The sequence below is a fragment of the Gopherus flavomarginatus genome, chromosome 5 (assembly GCF_025201925.1).
Source record: "Gopherus flavomarginatus isolate rGopFla2 chromosome 5, rGopFla2.mat.asm, whole genome shotgun sequence".
Taxonomy (NCBI): Eukaryota; Metazoa; Chordata; order Testudines; family Testudinidae; genus Gopherus; species Gopherus flavomarginatus.
In genome coordinates this window covers 58,793,698-58,812,510 of record NC_066621.1, presented here as the reverse complement: position 1 = coordinate 58,812,510, position 18,813 = coordinate 58,793,698, and the positions used below count along the sequence as shown (strand labels likewise).

General features: G+C 46.0%; 1 protein-coding gene across 7 annotated transcripts in view; it reads left to right on the top strand.

Annotated features, from left to right (window-relative positions):
• Window positions 1-12,833, top strand: part of STK33 (serine/threonine kinase 33) — a 91,759-nt gene extending 78,926 nt beyond the window's left edge. For all 7 annotated transcript variants that reach the window (XM_050954551.1, XM_050954550.1, XM_050954548.1 and 4 more), the window contains 3 exons: window positions 8,889-9,134; window positions 10,678-10,761; window positions 12,002-12,833. In XM_050954551.1, the coding sequence (XP_050810508.1) occupies window positions 8,889-9,134; window positions 10,678-10,761; window positions 12,002-12,169 (498 nt within the window). In that variant the 3' untranslated portion in view covers window positions 12,170-12,833. The remainder of the gene's footprint in view (window positions 1-8,888; window positions 9,135-10,677; window positions 10,762-12,001) is intronic.
• Window positions 12,834-18,813: the final 5,980 nt, after the last annotated feature.

Genomic DNA, 18,813 nt, shown 5'->3' with positions numbered 1-18,813 from the left:
GGTGTCTCATAGACATCTTTTATGCTACAACTGAGTTCAGAACTTGGTTTCCACATTTTTCCACTAGACACAAAATAATGTATTTTATTAATAACACATTTCAAGAAGAGAAGCAGTTTTACAGTGCTCTCTACAATAATTTTTTCCAGTTACTTTCCCTTCTGCTTTTATGAACTACGTTTGCTAGTTGATTTTACTGCTTTCCTTGCAAGTTTATCCCATGTTAGTTATTTTATGTTTATATTGCATTTGCAGTGGGTGAGAAGCTCCTGCTTCCTTTTTAATGAACATATCTCTTATATATTGACAGATGTAGTCAGAGTTCTCTTAGCTAATCATTGTCTCTCACTTCACTCTGAATGGAAAATCATAAAAATGAGTGTTTTTGTCATATTAAGTATGTATGAGGCAACATGCTTGCTCTCCCATGCTTGGTTATACAGTTATTCTGTTAGTTATTTAAAAAAAAATGCTCCATAGCTTCTTAACCATAAAATTCCTCAGGGTTCACCACATTTATCAGTCTATTTAAAGTTTTTAGCTGCCTCTGTCAACTTTCCTCATGGTGTCAGTAGCATTTAGACATCTTTTTCTTCAACTTACTACATCTCCAACCTGATTTGAAGACTCCACTGTTATTTCTATAATGTTTCTCAACAGCTGACAGGAGTTTGCTACCCTGGCAATATACAGTTTGTTTCCTTATAGAGACTTAGTCATGACTTCCCCCATATTTTCATCCAAAGAAGTGCTGCCCTGTGTTAACTCCTAATGACTTGAAGTCTTATAGGAATGGAGGGAACTCAGCACTTGCAGCAGATATGTGGCACTTTTTATCATCAGAGGGTCAGAGCCTATATTTTGAACTATGGAGTTCCCTTCTGCCATTGCCTTTTCTTGTGCCCAGTTCTGTTGCCCTTATTGTGTGCAGAAGTGTATTTTTCAATGTTTTCATTGTTTTTGTGGGGAGTTTTTGTTCTTTTTAAATCTCAGGTTCTTCTTCGAGTGATTGCTCACATCCATTCCAGTTAGGTGTGCGCGCCGCGCGTGCACGTTCGTCGGAAACTTTTTACCCTAGCAACTCCAGTGGGCCGGCAGGTCGCCCCCTGGAGTGGCGCCGCCATGGCGCCCAATATATATCCCTGCCGGCCCACCCGCTCCTCAGTTCCTTCTTACCGCCGTGTCGGTCGTTGGAACTGTGGAGCGCGGCATAGCTGTCCTCCACGTCCCTAGCTCTCCTTGTTTTTCTATCGTTATCTCTATTGTAGTTGTTAATTAGACTGTTAGTTAGATAGTAGTAGTTAAGTGTTAAGTAGTTGTAAATAGTTTTTCGCCGGGGGCTTAGCCCTTCCCGGCACCCGGCACCGGGCTCATGCCTGGTTCGCCGGGCTTCAAGCAGTGTGCGGCCTGCAAGAAGCCTATGCCCACGAGCGACCCCCACGACGCGTGCCTGAAGTGCCTGGGGGAATCGCATAGATCCGACAAGTGCCGCATCTGCAAGGCTTTTAAGCCAAGGACTAAGAAGGAGAGGGATCAAAGGCTCCGGACTCTCCTCCTGGAGGCGGCACTTGACCCGGCGGCTTCGCAGGCCGTGATGTCGGCGCCGGCACCGGATCGCACCGGCACCGAGAAGACTCCCCGGCACCGACCTTCTCCGGCACCGGGGACAGAGCCTAGGCCGTCGAAGTCCACTACTCCGGCCAGGCACACCCGAGTGGAGCGCCCGGCCTCAGCATCGGCCGCGGCGCCGCCGGCACCGTCGACTCCGGGCCCGGCGGGTCCGTCGAGTCCGGTGCCGCCAAGCTCCCCCATGACATCTGGGGTCGAGATAGTGGTGCCATCTACACCAGAGACCTTCGCCTCGGCACGGGACCTCATAGCCATGACCGAGCCCACTCAGCTACCACCCCCGGTACCTCCGGTGCGGGTTGTGTCCAGAGGCAAGCCTATGATGTCGGCACCGTCCCGGGACTCTCGTTCTCGCTCCAGGTCCCGACGTCAAGGTCGCTCCAGATCCCGCCGCCGCTCGCAGTCCCGGCACCGCTCCCCTCAGCGGTACCGGTCGTACTCGCGGCGCCGGTCGACACCGAGACGGTCGCGGTCAGAGTCCAGCCGTCGTTACCGGCACCGCGAGTCCAGGAGCCGATCCAGACGTTCGCCGCACCGGTCGACCTCCCGGCGCCGAGCTGGTGGCAGGTCCCGGTCCCGGTCGACCTCCCGGTACCGAACCGGTGGCAGGTCCCGATCCCGGCACCGAAGCGGCGCCCGGTACCGATCCAGATCCCGGCACCGTGGCAGAACTCGGTCCCGCTCCCGGCACCGTTACGACTCCCGGCACCGGTCCCCGGCACCGAGAAGATCGCCCGTGCCGGCCCGCGCGGACCATTACCATCCAGGGTCCGCTCCGCCATGGCCCTCGAGGCAGCCGTCCGTGTCTTCGCTGGCGGACAGTGGGTACGCGCTGGGCACCGACCGGCAGGCGGCGCTGTTCAGCGAGCCTCCACAGCAGGACGCAGCCCCACAGCAATGGGGTTTCTGGACACCCTGGGCGTATCATCAAGCCCAGGGCCCCCAACAGCTCCCTGCTAGGCCGGCGACTGCAGAGCGCAGGGCACCTGAGGCCTCGTTGTCTCGCCCCCCTCCCTCCCCGGATGGGGAGGAAGGATCCAAGCAACAGGACTCCACTTTGGCTCCTGAGGCAGAGGCGAGGGCCGAGGGAGACCCCCCTTTAGACACCTTCTTGCCGGGGGTCTCCTCATCTTCTTCCCCTGATGAAGCGGTGGCTGGGACCTCCTCCAACAGCCCCCCCCCGCTGGACCTCAGGGCGCACCAGGACCTCCTCCGGCGAGTAGCCCAAAACCTGAGTCTACAAGCCGAGGAGGTCTCGGAGGTAGAGGACCCTATTGTCACCATCCTCTCCGCAGACGCTCCCACCAGGGTCGCCCTGCCGTTCATACGGACCATCCAGGCCAACGCCACCACCATCTGGCAGTCCCCGGCCTCCATTCCTCCCACTGCGAAGGGCGTCGAGAGGAAGTACATGGCTCCTTCTAAGGGCTACGAGTACCTCCACGTACACCCGACTCCGTGTTCCCTGGTGGTCCAATCCGTCAATGATAAGGAGCGTCATGGTCAGGAGGCTCCAGCCCCCAAATCCAGGGAGGCTAGGCGGATGGACCTCCTCGGCCGTAAGGTGTACTCGGCGGGGGCGCTGCAACTCAGGGTCTCCAACCAACAGGCCCTGTTAAGTAGATACGCCTTTAACTCCTGGGTGGCAGCAGACAAATTCAAGGAGCTGTTGCCACAAGACGCTCGTCAGGAGTTTGCGGCCATCTTAGAGGAAGGCAAGAAGGTCGCACGCACGTCCTTGCAAGCCTCTCTGGACGCTGCGGATTCGGCTGCCCGTACCCTCGCGTCGGGTGTAACAATGCGTCGCCTCTCCTGGCTGCAGGTTTCCGGCCTTCCGCCGGAGCTCCAGCACACAATACAGGACCTTCCTTTTGAAGGCCAAGGGCTGTTTTCGGATAAGACAGACCCTAGACTAAAGAATCTAAAAGACAACCGCGTCATCATGAGGTCACTGGGGATGCACACTCCAGTGACGCAGCGCAGACCCTTCCGGCCGCAGCAACAGCAACAACAGCGCAGGCCGTATCTCCAGTTCCGCCAGCGGCAGGACCTTAACAGGCGCCGCGGCAGGAACGGAAGGCGCAGGCACTCGGGGAACCAAGGGGGCCAAAACCAAGGCTCCTCTAAGCCCCCGCCTGGTCCCAAGCCTTCATTTTGAAGGTGCGCCCGAGGGCGCAGTAACAGTTTCCCCATTGGATCCTTTCCCCCCGTTTTCCAACCGCCTTTCTTTTTTCCTCCCGGCGTGGTCCCTAATAACATCAGACCGCTGGGTCTTACGCACGGTGCAGTCGGGATACCGCCTGCAGTTTGTTTCATTTCCTCCTCCCCGCCCCCCTTCCTCGTCCCTCTTCAGGGACCCCTCTCACGAGCAATTCCTTCGGCAGGAGGTGCAGACGCTCCTCCGCAAAGGAGCTATAGAGGCGGTGCCGGAGAACGAGAAAGGCAAGGGGTTTTATTCCCGCTACTTTCTGATCCCCAAGGCCAAGGGAGGCCTCAGGCCCATCCTCGACCTGCGAGAGCTCAACAAGTACCTGGTGAAGTTGAAGTTCCGCATGGTTTCCTTGGGGACCATTATCCCATCCCTGGATCCGGGAGACTGGTACGCCGCCCTCGACATGCAGGACGCGTATTTCCACATTGCTATCTGGCCACCCCACAGACGTTTCCTTCGCTTCGTTGTGGGGTCTCTGCATTACCAATTTGCAGTCCTCCCATTTGGCTTGTCCACGGCCCCGAGAGTGTTTACGAAATGCATGGCAGTTGTTGTGGCGCAGCTTCGGCGCAGTCGTATCCACGTGTTCCCGTATCTGGACGATTGGTTGATTCGGGGCACGTCGGAACAACAAGTCTGCAGCCATGTCCGTGTGATCACCGACATGTTCGCCACTCTGGGCCTCTTGGTGAACACAGACAAGTCCACCCTGGCCCCCACACAAAGGGTGGAATTCATCGGGGCCGTCCTGGACGCCACTGTGGGCAGGGCCTTGCTGCCATTGCAGCGGTTCCAGGCCTTGTCGGCAATCGTGCAACGACTACAGACAGCCCCCCTGACGTCAGTGAGGACGTGTCTAACCCTGTTAGGCCACATGGCGGCCTGTACTTTCGTGACCAATTACGCTCGGCTCCGCATGAGGCCACTCCAGCTGTGGCTCATCAGTCATTACAGGCCGACAAGACAGCCACTAGATATGTTAATCACGATCCCCCAGAGGGTCTTAGATTCTCTCGGCTGGTGGCTGGACCAGTCAGTGTTGTGTGCGGGTCTCCCCTTCCACCCATCTCAGCCCTCGGTGTCCCTAACAACAGATGCCTCAGATCTCGGCTGGGGGGCCCACGCAGGGACCCTGAGGACGCAGGGCCTGTGGTCCCAGGAGGAGGTGCGGCTACACATCAACATGCGGGAGTTGAGAGCGGTCCGTCTTGCTTGTCAAACGTTCTGTCATCAGCTCCAGGGTCGTTGTGTCGCGGTGTTCACCGACAACACGACGACCATGTATTATATCAACAAGCAGGGCGGCACCAGATCCTCCTCCCTGTGCCACGAGGCGATACGACTCTGGGACTTTTGTGTAGCCCACTCCATTCACCTCATGGCTTCCTTCCTCCCCGGAGTACGGAACACGCTGGCGGATCGATTGAGCAGATCCTTCCTGTCACACGAGTGGTCCCTTCGCCCGGACGTCGCCCTCTCCATCTTCCGGAGGTGGGGTTATCCCCGGGTGGACCTCTTCGCGGCCAAGGGGAACAGGAAGTGCCAAGCGTTCTGCTCCTTTCAGGGCAGGGAACCCGGGTCGATAGCGGATGCCTTCCTCATCCAGTGGTCGACCCACCTGTACTATGCATTTCCCCCATTCCCGTTGGTCCACAGGGTCCTTCTGAAGGTGCGCAGGGACAGGGCTCATGTGATCATGGTAGCCCCGGCGTGGCCCAGACAGCACTGGTACCCCATGCTGCTGGACCTGGCCATAGCCGACCCAGTTCCCCTGCCCCTTCATCCGGACCTGATTACCCAGGAGCACGGGACCCTCTGTCACCCGGACCTGCAGTCGCTGCACCTAGCGGCGTGGCTCCTGCGTGGCTGACTGGCTCTGAGCTGCGCTGTTCCACGCCGGTGAGGGAAGTGCTCTTGGGCAGCAGAAAGCCGTCCACAAGAGCGACATATTTGGCCAAATGGAAGCGCTTCTCCTATTGGTGCGTGGAGAGAAATCTCCGCCCTATGGAAGTTTCAGTAGCCAACATCTTAGACTACATTTGGTCCCTCAAAGGGCAAGGTCTGGCCATATCGTCGTTACGAGTCCACCTAGCGGCTATCTCCACCTTTCACCCGGGTGCGGATGGTAACTCTGTTTTTTCCCACCCGACGGTGTCTAGATTCCTTAAGGGGCTGGAACGTTTATACCCTAACGTCCGTCCCCCTGCTCCAACCTGGGATCTTAACCTGGTGTTGTCCCGACTCATGGGGCCCCCCTTTGAGCCGTTAGCTACTTGCTCCCTGCTTTACCTCTCTTGGAAGACGGCCTTTCTAGTAGCTATCACCTCAGCTAGACGGGTGTCGGAACTCCGGGCTCTTGTGGTAGACCCCCCATACACGGTCTTCCACAAGGACAAGGTGCAGCTGAGACCACACCCTGCTTTTCTCCCCAAGGTGGTCTCAGCCTTCCACGTCAACCAAGAGATATTCCTCCCGGTTTTTTTCCCGAAACCTCACTCCTCAGGCAGGGAGCAGCAGCTCCACTCGCTTGATGTCCGTAGGGCTCTCGCGTTCTACGTGGAGAGGACCAAGCCCTTCCGCAAATCCCCCCAGCTTTTCGTGGCAGTAGCGGACCGCATGAAAGGGCTTCCTATCTCCTCCCAGAGGTTATCCTCTTGGGTAACGTCCTGCATCAGGACCTGCTATGACTTGGCCCACGTCCCTACGGGCCGTGTGACTGCGCATTCTACCAGGGCGCAGGCGTCGTCGCTGGCTTTCCTCGCCCGCGTGCCCATCCAGGAAATCTGTCGGGCAGCGACCTGGTCATCGGTCCACACCTTTGCTTCCCACTACGCCCTGGTCCAGCAGTCTAGAGAGGATGCGGCCTTCGGATCTGCAGTGCTCCATGCCGCGACTTCTCGCTCCGACCCCACCGCCTAGGTATGGCTTGGGATTCACCTAACTGGAATGGATGTGAGCAATCACTCGAAGAAGAAAAGACGGTTACTCACCTTTGTAACTGTTGTTCTTCGAGATGTGTTGCTCACATCCATTCCACACCCGCCCTCCTTCCCCACTGTCGGAGTCGCCGGCAAGAAGGAACTGAGGAGCGGGTGGGCCGGCAGGGATATATATTGGGCGCCATGGCGGCGCCACTCCAGGGGGCGACCTGCCGGCCCACTGGAGTTGCTAGGGTAAAAAGTTTCCGACGAACGTGCACGCGCGGCGCGCACACCTAACTGGAATGGATGTGAGCAACACATCTCGAAGAACAACAGTTACAAAGGTGAGTAACCGTCTTTTCACAGAACCAGTTAAACTGAAAAGCATTTAGTGAAATTGTTAGTCCTGGTTATATCCGTGACTCATTCTTTTTACTGTAACCCAGATTTTATCTCCCACTGTGGTTTCTGATCAACATTCTCCAGACCTCTCTGCTTCCTCTTGAAAATTCTCACTGATGAGCTTTTCGTTTTCCTGAGTTTTCTGTAGTGGGGCAAGTTGGCTTTTAAGATCAGCAGTCTAGTGGTGCTCACTAAGCTGAAACCGTGTGTCCTTCTAGATATGTGCTGGGTGTCTTCCTGGAAGATATACCGCATCTTACATTATTCACAAGTAACTGGACATCTCTTCATTTTGTGTCTTGAATCTTACTGAAACACACGCTCTTAAAACCCGAACAGAAAAGGCTGAAAAGGAAGACAAAAGAAAATGAAACAATGTAAAGACAGCCAATTAGTAATCTACGACTCTCTTTACCCACAATTAGCACCAGATGCTAGCCAATTAAACTCAACAGGTGTTCAAATGAGCCAACACAGACAATTAACTTAAATGATTCCACTTTCTTAAAAATTGTCAGAATACAAACTCCCACTTCTCTTTATGTGCTCTTTATAATTATCTGGAGCTCTTTAAGGCCTAGATTTTTTTTTAAAAGGCCTAAACTCAGCCTGATTTTGTGGGTACAATTCAATGTACTTACATATTTAACTGCCTGATTGTGCCTGCAAATGAGGTAGTTAGTTTAGTGTCTGTGCTATCCATTTTGCCCACATTTAATTGCAGATTTAAGTAAATGAATCCATTTCTAGTTTACTCTGCACATGTGCCCTATTTCACACAAAAGAAATTCATTCCAGGCACTATCACTCAAGTGTAAAAAGATAAAGTCTTAGTCAGAACTCTTAATTGACATATTGTGTCTAGCAATTAGATCGAGGACTTGGAGTAAGGATTCATGCATTCTACTTCTTACTCTGCCATTGATTCACTATATGACTTTGGACAAATCACATGCTATGTGCCTCAGTTTACCTATCTGTTCAGAGGAGATAATTAAACTACAGAACAACTTTGTATTTCCAATTAATGCTAGTAAAACTGAGATTCTTAAAAGACAGGTGGTATATGTACAGAGTATTATTTATTATTAGAACTCCTTTCAAAAACTCAACAGAAAGACAAATTTTACTGTTCAAAGCAAACCTGCCTTGCACACATCATACATTTGAACTTCTCTCCAAACTTTCAGAATCACAACACAGAGAGAGGGAACGTATGAATGAATGGTATAGGCTTTACAAAGTTGCACAAGCAAGGTGAAGTGATGGTAAATAGAATAATTATTTAGGTTTCTATAGTCTCCTCTGCCTGCCTGAGCAGAGGGAACAAGAACCTGATGGATCTAAAAAGGGGCAGTGCTGCCTCCACAGCACTGTTTCCTCTGACCCCATAGAAGTTCCCCCACTCTTTGTGGAGGTTCCATAGGAGTTCAGGCTCTACTGTTTGTTTCTGGTCCTAATATTTTGCTTGCATTGGGGTGGGTGAGGTTCAAACCATACCCCTCTCTTGAGAAAACAGTGCCATAGTATTAAATAGAGGACATTCTGGCATTTATTTACTGTATTTGGGATCTCGGTCAGGTAGAAAGCAGTATAAAAACACATATTTTCAGATATAAAGCTTACAGCAAATAGGCAAGTTACTTTGGTGTTAAATTTTCTAATGTTGTGTATTCTAGAGTCAATAAGTGAAAAAAAAAACACAACCAATTGTTATCATGTAGGGTGAAACACATATTGTCCAGAGACCATTTAATGTCCTAGAGCTGATGAAGGAATGGAATAACAATATGGACATTGGTGAAGTTTGCAATGTGGAAGAACAACTGAATAGTCCATCTACTGCATTGAATCAGGATAACATGATTGAAGAGCTGGAAAGTCCTGTTAGCAGCAATGGCAACTCAGATGTTGGTGCAGAAGCTGAAAAAGAGAGTGGGAGCAGTAAACCCTGTACACCAACAAAACAGGTATATGTGCAATACTCTGAACAAATAAAACACTATATAAGTGCTAAGTATTATTAGGGGGCAATACATCGGTAAGGTAAGGAATGGTGAACATGACCTAGTGCCATAGAGGATCGCTGGAACCTAGTGAAAGATTTATACATAGAGTACAAGAATCTGAATAAATACAAGGATACAGGATGAGCTGTGTACTGTACAATTACCCTCTGAAGAGAAACAAAACCAGACTGACCCAGAATACCAATTCCTTAAGAATCTATTGCTCCTGTTCACTCCCTTAAGCTGGCGTGTATGCAGAAACTTAACAGAAAAGGAATAGGATATTAAGAAACTGATATTATGGGCAGATGAGGAAAAATCTCTGATGAACACTCTATTCTTTTCTTCCACATTCCTTCTGCATTCTGTAAGTCGGAGTCACAAGAAACCATCCTGGGGGAAGTAAGGTAAACAATAGTTCGCAAGCAACACATGTATAAACCACTAATGACATAGTGAAACCCAAGGTATACTGCTTATAATAGGCATTGCTTTGACTTCTCAGATGACTTGTTGCTTAAAATATTGAATTTTCATAGTATGCAGCTGAATCCCTGGCCTGAAGAGACTAACAGCCATAATGCAAATGCTGGTGGTTTTGCATTAGCTATGACCTCTGTCTCTTAGATTTATTGATCAAAATGCAGACTGTTCCTGTGCAACACGTTGAAGTCTTCACTGTTATACAGGATGGTTCCTGCTCTGGAAACGGTTCCACTTAGCAGAGACTCAGCCTTGAATATGGAGCTGCAATGCTGTGACTATATCAGAATAGAATATTCTTATTTGAATTAGAAGCTCCTCCACCCCCCTAAATAACTGGACTTTGCATAGGTAGTTCCATAGGGATATGGGGAAGAAATGCTCTCCTCACTCAAACTGCAGAGCTGCTCCTCAGCTGCAACTGTAGCCTTGGTGCTGTGGTAGCTCCTACTGCTACTTCGCCCCTGCTGCAGTGGAGGAAGAGGGTGGTGGCAATGCCTTGTGGATCTGAGGAGTACACACTCCTCAAGATCACCATGTTCCTCCAGACCAACTGCCTAGAGACACATACACAAGCTATGCAGAACTGGGCTCCCCAAATGCTAACCCCCTCTTGTCCATACAGTGGAACTATTCCCAAAACCATTTGATCTGGGGTCCCCACTGGAGGAAGGAGCTGGATTTTGCCAGAAGGGAAAGGTGTGCTTAACGCACATACACAAGAGCTGAGCTGTGTATGAAGTTTACTGATGGTAAACTTGCAAGTAAAAAATGTATATAAAAATAAATGGGTCTAACTTTTGTCAGTTAAATATTTAATCAATCTATCTGGCTCTCAAAAGAGCTGTGTTTGAGGCTATTCAGTATGTCTACGCTACAATTAAAAAGTGCGTGGCACCAGTCTCAGAGCCCAGGCTCCAGCCCAGGTCTTTTATCACAGTGTAGACATATTGTAGGCCTTTTGCTAGCCTCCTAAGTATACTTGGTTTATTACTCCAACCACTTGATTTTTCTTTCACAGGTCAACAAGAAAAAAAATAACTCAAATGCTTTACCAAATGGGACACTTAAAAAAAAGAGTATAACCCCCAAGCCATCCATTGCTGTAAGTGTTCTCTCAGAAACACTTTTTTCCAATTTTCTTCAGTTTTACTTAGTTTGTTTTCTTTGCTGACATTTTATTTTAAGACACTTTTAGAATAAGAGAAAAAATAGTGTTTAACTAGGGACAGGTGAGTTCTTATTCACTTTTTAAAATAGTGTTTTGCAATACAATTTATAATTGATTTCTCTTATGAAACAAAAATGCTTGAAGACCTACCATCTCCCATTGAGATCAGTGGTAGTTTGGTTGCCTGACATCTTGGAAAATCAGGCCACTTGTTTTAGGTTCCTAGGTATGGATTCCTAAAGAAGCACCTAGTTTTTAAAATTTTTGTGGTAAATCCTATGTTATCTATGTTAAAGTGTCTGTGACTTAAAAAGGGTACAGCGCAAGTGAGTGAAGGATGAGATTTTTGCAGAAAAACAATTAAACTTTATAAAGATTAACATTAAGGGCTAGTTCCTCAGCTGGTGTAAATTGGCATCATTCCGTTGAAGTCATCAGCTGATTCATACTAGCCGAGACTGTGGCCCAAGGAATGCTCTTACAATAGTTAACTGCACTTTGTCAGAAAGTAAAAATAAAATGATTGCGATTTATGGGATGGCTGTTGACTGCTTTATCGGTTTAGCCGGTTTTTAAAAAAATCAGTTCTAGTTAGATGAGAAACCTGGAAATTAGAGAATAAAACTTGGTGAACTAAGGAGTATTGGTACGCTCCTGCGTTGGCCAAGTTTTAATCAAAACCCAGAAAAGAAAAAATAGTCCTAGTTGCACATTTATAAAGGATAAAGGTAAGACCTTTAAAATGTATTTGGATTGTTATGATAATTGAATAACAATAATAGTGATTATTATATTCCTTAAAATCATAAATCTTGGTACAGAAGTCTGGCTAATGAAGACTAATATCAGATAATTACAGTTGGATGTAAGTAGTCCTAAACAGGTATTAGGAATGTAGTGTTGTCCCCAAAGCATGGGATTTTAGATTGGTAGAATAAAAGCTGTGCAAATATACCATGGAAGAAGATAAGAATTGCATTTTTCATAGATCAGCTTCTCTTGCACTTTATAATGTCCTTTACTGTCTTTAACTGCTCTTTTATAACTTAAATTGCTGTAGAATAGTACTGGCATGGTACCACTACATAACTCATCTGCTTTTTGTACTATGATGTCTACCATTATTTTGTTAACATAAAAACACATATATATTAAACTTCTTTTTTAATTATAGTCCTCTGCAGGTAGGTCAGTATCTCCAGTGTCAAATTCAAGGCGAAATCAGGACAGTCAAGAAAGGAGGGGGGAGACAGAAAAGCCCTCTGTGTCTTCAAGCCAAGGAATGGGAAATAAAAACATACCAAAACCCGCTACCACACTTAGAACCAACAAGAAATCATAGGGTTTCCATCAACTTTGAACAACATACAAATGGGGCAACTTACTTGTGCCAAAGTGAGGACACTGCATAAAAATGGACAAGTACATCCTAAACTGTTAACCTTTATGCTCTCCTGAGCCCTGTAATCAACAGAAAGCTCTGGCTTTCCTCCAGCACTGAAGAAGATTCCAAAGCAGTGTGAACTCCTAACCTGTAAGAGGATATCCACTGATAGTATTGTTGTCAGACTGCAGATTATCAAATTGTCTAAATAGGTATGTAACTTATTTGTTCTACACTAGCAGGCACTGTGCATGTGAGTAGCTCACTAATATGAATCCACTTGCTATGTTTTACTTTAGATTATTTAGTTTTGTCACAAACATATATGGCGAAAAAATGAGAGGCCAGAATCTGTAATGGGGGGTTCCTAATAACATCGTGCCCTTTGCACTATAAGAATTTTCTAGGAAACGGCTTATAAAGTTGCTCTAGGCGTTACAGCACAAATACTTGGGTCAATGAAATTTGTTACTGCTATTTTAGGTCACTGTAGATTGCTTACAAAACTTATTTTAAACTTGACAGGTGGGAGATGTATTTTTGAAATATGATTAAATTGCTGTGGTTCTTGCTGATAAACTTCTGATGTGTTGATGAAATACTTAAATAAAAGCAGATGTTAAAATAATGGCCTTTACATGGTAATTTATCTTAATGTTCAAAAGGACAGTGAAGTGTGCTGTTAAGCTAAGGCTTGTTGTGCATTTGTGTAAAATAAGAATGTATTCTATTGTTCAAAAATCAGTGCCTCTCTCTGAAGGTAAGACTCACCTGTAGACCTTCACATTGTTCCACTGGGGGAGCAAACTATACAAATTCTTGGTTAGTTAAAACTTTATATTACAAGTTATTCAATCACTTATGCTCAGGACGTTCACTGTGTATTGGGGGACCAAATAGATTTTTTTTCTCTTATTTCCCACAAAAATACTTGAGTTCTTTTGTTCTTGTCAGAACCTAGATGTCACACTTTTTCACCTGTTTCTATTTGGGTCATAAATAATCTTATAAAATTCAAACAGATTGTGCAGGAATCTGGACATTTAAAAAAACATTTTATGATAAATCCGTTAAAATCTCTTGAATCATTCAATATCAACACAATGAAAAACCACTCAAATTCTCTCTGAAGCCTATAGATAGATCCTGCTTGTTTAAGTACCTTATATGGAGTGTTAATCTTCTGGTTGTTGTTTTTATCTTACGACATAGAATGAGTTCAAGGATGTAAATTCTCCAGACTGTACTAAATTTGATAAGAGTATAAATTTCTATATTCATCAGAATATCACTTTAACCAAGCCGTCCTTCCAGTATTTTTCCTATGCTGTCTTGGTTGTCTCAGCAAAGCCCTGTTCCACATACTGGATCTAACAGTCTCTCTGTTTTTATTTGAAGCGAACAAAGCCTCTTACAAAGTCCATCCGGATTTCTGAGTTTCATGGCACCAGCGTGTTAGTTTTTTAGGCCACAATCTGACCTATCTCTTGTTGGCTATTAACTCGCATTGCTCATTCTTTTCCTTTAGCGAGACAGTCACTTGAAGGGCATGTCGGAACCCACTCTGTTAGAGCTGTGGCTGCATCATTAGCCAACCTCAGGTCAGTCCTACCTGATCACAGTAATTGCATAGCTGCAAAATGAAGTTCTTTCATTGACTTGTACAGTGTCGAGGGTGCCTGTGTTCTGTGTTCAAATAAGCCCTTTTATAGCATATACAGAATTTTGAGAAGCCCAGCAGACATGCTGACAGTCTGCCACCGCTGCTCTTTTGAACCATGGGAACCTGAAAATTTACTGCCCCACATCAAAGGAGTATATCATTTTTACAGTGCTGGCACTGTACAATAAGTAACATTTACCTTTAAAGTCAGGAGAATTATTTACTTCCCACTCTCCTGAGAAATTACATAGGTACCCAATTCTGTAGAGCTCAGTGGTTCCCAGCCTTTTTGATTTGAACGTACCTGTTTGGCAGATCAGTGCTGGGCCCCCCCTACACAAACTCTGCCTTGTCCTGGTATGCTGTGCTTTGTTGCAGTTGCCATATCTCATCTGTTCGTAGTCCATTCTCTCTCATTTTCCTAGTGGTGTCTCGATCTTTTTCCATCCTGTATGTATAGTTCTGGTTTTCTTTTAAATTGTTATTGCTTTCTCTGTCCTCCAATGTTCTTTCCTTTCTTCTTGTCCTTCCTTAGATTAGAGGTAGTATTTGCCTTCCTTAGCAGTAGTGGAAGGGGAGACAGAATGGTATTGTCCCCCTGGTCGCAGAGCAGGTGGGGACAGGGCTTACAAGCTGCATTACTGCTGCTCCTGTTTCAGCACTCCTTCTTATCTCACAAAGAGGAAGCTGGCACACGTGCAGTAGTGCTAGTGGAGGACGTCACTGGTACCTCCATGCACATAGGAAGCAGCACTTGCTGCAGGGATGCACCTGTTCTCTACCCACTCCACCCTACAGGCTGGGCAACACTGGTGCAGCTCCTTGAGCAGCACTTCTCATGTGTATGCTAACAAATAATCAAGTTTGTGGTATGGCTTGGGGGTGGGGGTTTCATCCCACAGGCCTTGGAAAGATTGTTGTGAGTTTTGGCCTCTCCTTTCTGCCTGGCAAGCTTACTTGCTCATCATTGAGAGGTGATAACAACCCCTGCCTTCTTGACACACCTGATAAAATTTCCAAGTTTACCTGTCAGATTTTCTGGGTGAAATATAGCATCCAATTTGGTGTGCAGGGATTGGAAAGGGCTTGTGACTCCACCCTTGTTAGGATCCCAAAGACTGGAGCAGCTTCTATTAAATCAGTAAGTGCCAGGGTTTGATCAGACAAACCTATTCTTAAACTACAAATACCCCTTACTGTAGCTCCATGCATTCTTTTACCTTGTTCCTTGCTTTTGTCTTTTCTTCATTCCTTTTTGGTGTCCACATTTTCCCTCAGTTGAATTTTTACTTCTTTAAAAGATTTATTTTTCTTTCTCAAGCCTCCCTTTCATTCCTTCTTTGATGTGTTCTTTCCTCTTTTTCCCCCTCTGTATCTTGAGTGCTTGCTGTCCTCCTCTCCCCAGATCTTTCTGCATCACTGCTTACCCGCTCCACTGAGCTCAATAGCTTGCAAGGAACTTTGCCCATTTCCCTTCTGTTTCCCCCTTTTTCCACTGCCTGTTTCTCCCCTCTCCTACTCTCTCTTGCTTCCCATTCCATCCTACTTATATCCACTTGACCAGCCTCCAGTACTATGCTCTCTTCCTCTGCTCCTCCATCCTGGTATGTGTGTCTCTCCCTTACACCCCTCTTCCTAGTGTTTTTTTTTAATTCTTTCTCCTTACCATCTGCCTGTCACTGTGTCATCAAGATGAAAGATGAGTCAATGGTAACATTTAGATCAACATATTATGTGTCTCTCAGACTTACACCTCAACCTTTCCTGCTACTGCTAACTTTTGCGCTGCATCTCCATTGACATTTTCCTTCCAATTTGCTGCTAGTGGTAGTAAAGCTGGAGGAGTTGATGCAAGCTGTCTATCAGCATTTTAACCACAGTCTTGTCTATCTCCTATGCAGAGCTGGTCTAAATGACACAGGAGTTTAAATGTTGGTGGCTGCTGGCAGCCTGTCTACACTAGTGCTCCCACTGTTTCTACCATCAATGGAACTGCAGCAGTGGGAAATTTGAAATACTAATGTAGACAAGGCTTTAATCAACAGTAACCTGATCCTTTAAAAATGCAACACCAGTTCATTTATTTCTCATTCCACACATACAATTTTAATAGGTACAATCACCCTTAAGAATGTTTCAAATATTAATATTATGTACAATTACAAAGCAGAATCCCTTTTCTGTATGAAATGATCAGCGTCTTTGAACTGAGCACATAGTTTGCTGTGTGAACATCAAGTTTACTATAAATCAGAAACTTACTCGTCGTTGTATTAGACCTAATTAAGTGCAGAGCAATGTCAGGCTTTTTTGTCTTACTTTTCTCAGAAGAGGCTGACGAGTGAATTTTTGCCACCCCTTCAGATGTATAAAGTTTGCCTGTAAAATGTTTAAAAATAGGTGAGGCACATGATGGAGCCAAAACAGCTGACCTGTTGATTTCAGGACACCCAAAGAGAAGAATTTTTCTTACAGAATGGTTGCATGATGGCACTTGTCATATTTTGCCCCATTGAATTATTAGCAAGAGTTCACTGTTTTTTTTTTCATGTTGGGACACCTGAGTGCTTGTTAAATCTCCTCCTCTGAAAAGCTTTGTTGTGAAATTCTGTACTTGTTTTCAGGCATATTACGCTTTCTGTGAGCAGCAACAAAATATGTTTGAAAATATTTAACATTGTTCTTTACCCCAAAGGTTCACCTGAGAGAGAGGAAGTGACATTAGAAGTCTCATACAGTAAATAGATTTCACAACCCATGAATGAAAAGACATAAAGTATCTTCCTTTTCAGATTTGAACTGTAAAGCCAAATCTGGAAGGGTGCATATACTGTTGATACGGGAGTATGCACTGGTAGAGTGATGTTTTATAAGAAAAGTGTCATTTCAATTTTGGGTCAGAGAAGATTTAAGAATCACTGTAATGTTTTATTTTCCTTTATTTCCATCAGAGTGTTAGCTCTTGCTGTGTGTTGGTGAATATGTATCCAGAGGATGATATGCAGGTATCCTTTTCTTTTTCTACTACAGTCCTATATTATTCACTCTCTAACAGTAGCCCTTTACACCGACTATCCTTTTAAACAGACAGTATCTTGAATGTAAGTATTTAAGGGAATGAGAAGCATTTCCTAATTGGTTTTGAAGGAGATTAAAAGTACAACATAGTTTGTTTCCTCTCCTTTGTGAAACAACCAATGCTATTTCTCCAGTGACACCTTTTATGGAACTTCCTTGTACTCTTTCCCTGTTACTTTTCTACCTCAGAGTTTGTGTGCGTGTGCGCGTGTGTGCATGCATTTAAAATTTGCTGTTTGGTAACCCCTGCCATGGTTTTCTGTAATTCATAACATTCAGATGGTTTAGCAAAGGATCAGTTAACTACTCTCCACTTGTCTGGGTTTTAAATTTGGTCCATACGTAAGCATAACCCCAACTCTGATTCCAGGAACACGTTACCTGAGATAATGTTCAGGCTTACTTAAAAAGAGTACCGGTGGTAGGCATCATTTGTACCTAGGTCCTGGCATTATATATTATATGAATGTCTGATTATTTTTGTCTACCTGCTTCATGTCCATTGGATAAAAAATGTCAGTTACAACAGGTTCAAGGATCCATCTGTTTCCTGTCTTTCTCATCTATCTGTATTAAACAGTTTTTAGACAATAAAATGGTCTACCAGCACTCACTCTCTCTGTCTCTGTCTCTCTCTGAAGGTTAAATGCAAAAACTATCACTTTCAGCCAGTTTGATGGAGTACCAGTGGTAGATTACAGTGGGATCCTTGGATTCTGAACATCATGGTCAGAGATGCTGTGGACAAAGCAGTAAGTTTAGGGCCAAGCTGTAGGTTGAGATTGAATAGGAATCTGAATGCTGCTGGTCAGCTGCTTGCTATGGGTATCTGACCTGCCTTGCTTAAGAGGAAGTTCAGGTAGTAAGGGGTGGCTGGAAGGAAGTCTGTCTAGGAAGTAGGCCTGGGATAGAAATCTGAATGACCTAAAGAGGAAGGAGGGTGGGAACTAGAAGTAAGACCCTGCTAGTGAGCCCAAAATGTTGATGAATACAGGCACTGGTTAGCCTTATTTCACCCTTGTGTAGCAGTCTGCTATTAATTGACCAAAAGAGCCCAGGCAGGATGATTCTGTAATCTAGATGCCAGAAATCTGATCATCCCAGGAGAGTAACTCACAACTTCTGTTGACTGGCTAGGAGATGTGTGTGCACATCTCCAGGGATGATCTGGCCTTAGGAATATTGTTCTCTGTATTAAGGAACAGGATGGGAGTTACCCTTAAAAAATAGTGTAGATGGGGGATGCAGTGCTTGGGTGAGTAGTTAGCTATGTAGAGTACTTACCCAGCAGGTTCAGGTGTGTCTTTACTCACCTAAGCACTCCCTGCTCCCCCATCTACACTGCTGTTTATACCTGTGCTGGGCAGGGGCACGTAGTCTGTGTACTCTATACACTGCTGAAAAGAGTATGCATTGGAGACGTACCGTAAGTGCCTAGCCTGTTTCCCCCTCGACATAAGCAGGAGGGAGCTGGAAAGTTACAGTTTTCATAACTGCTTGAATGCTAAGATCTGGCTACCTCACATCTTTCAGCATTGTTCACTTATCTACACCAAGTATGATCTCTGAACCAGAACAATGAATTAATTTGCCTTTCCACCCCAATCAAAACAAATGTCTATTAGGAAGCCACATATATGATGTAAAATTACTTTGAACCAATATTCTTGGCTGGTATAATTTGAATTTAATAATAGGAGTGAAGTTTAATTAAAAAGTATGCTAGAAGTGAATTTATCATTCATATTAATGCTATGTAATATAACAGTATAGCATAGCTTATCATGCATCTGTTTATAATCTGCACAAAAAGCAGAAAAGCACTGTAAGCATCAATGTATCCATTTTGGGAGTCTGTTAA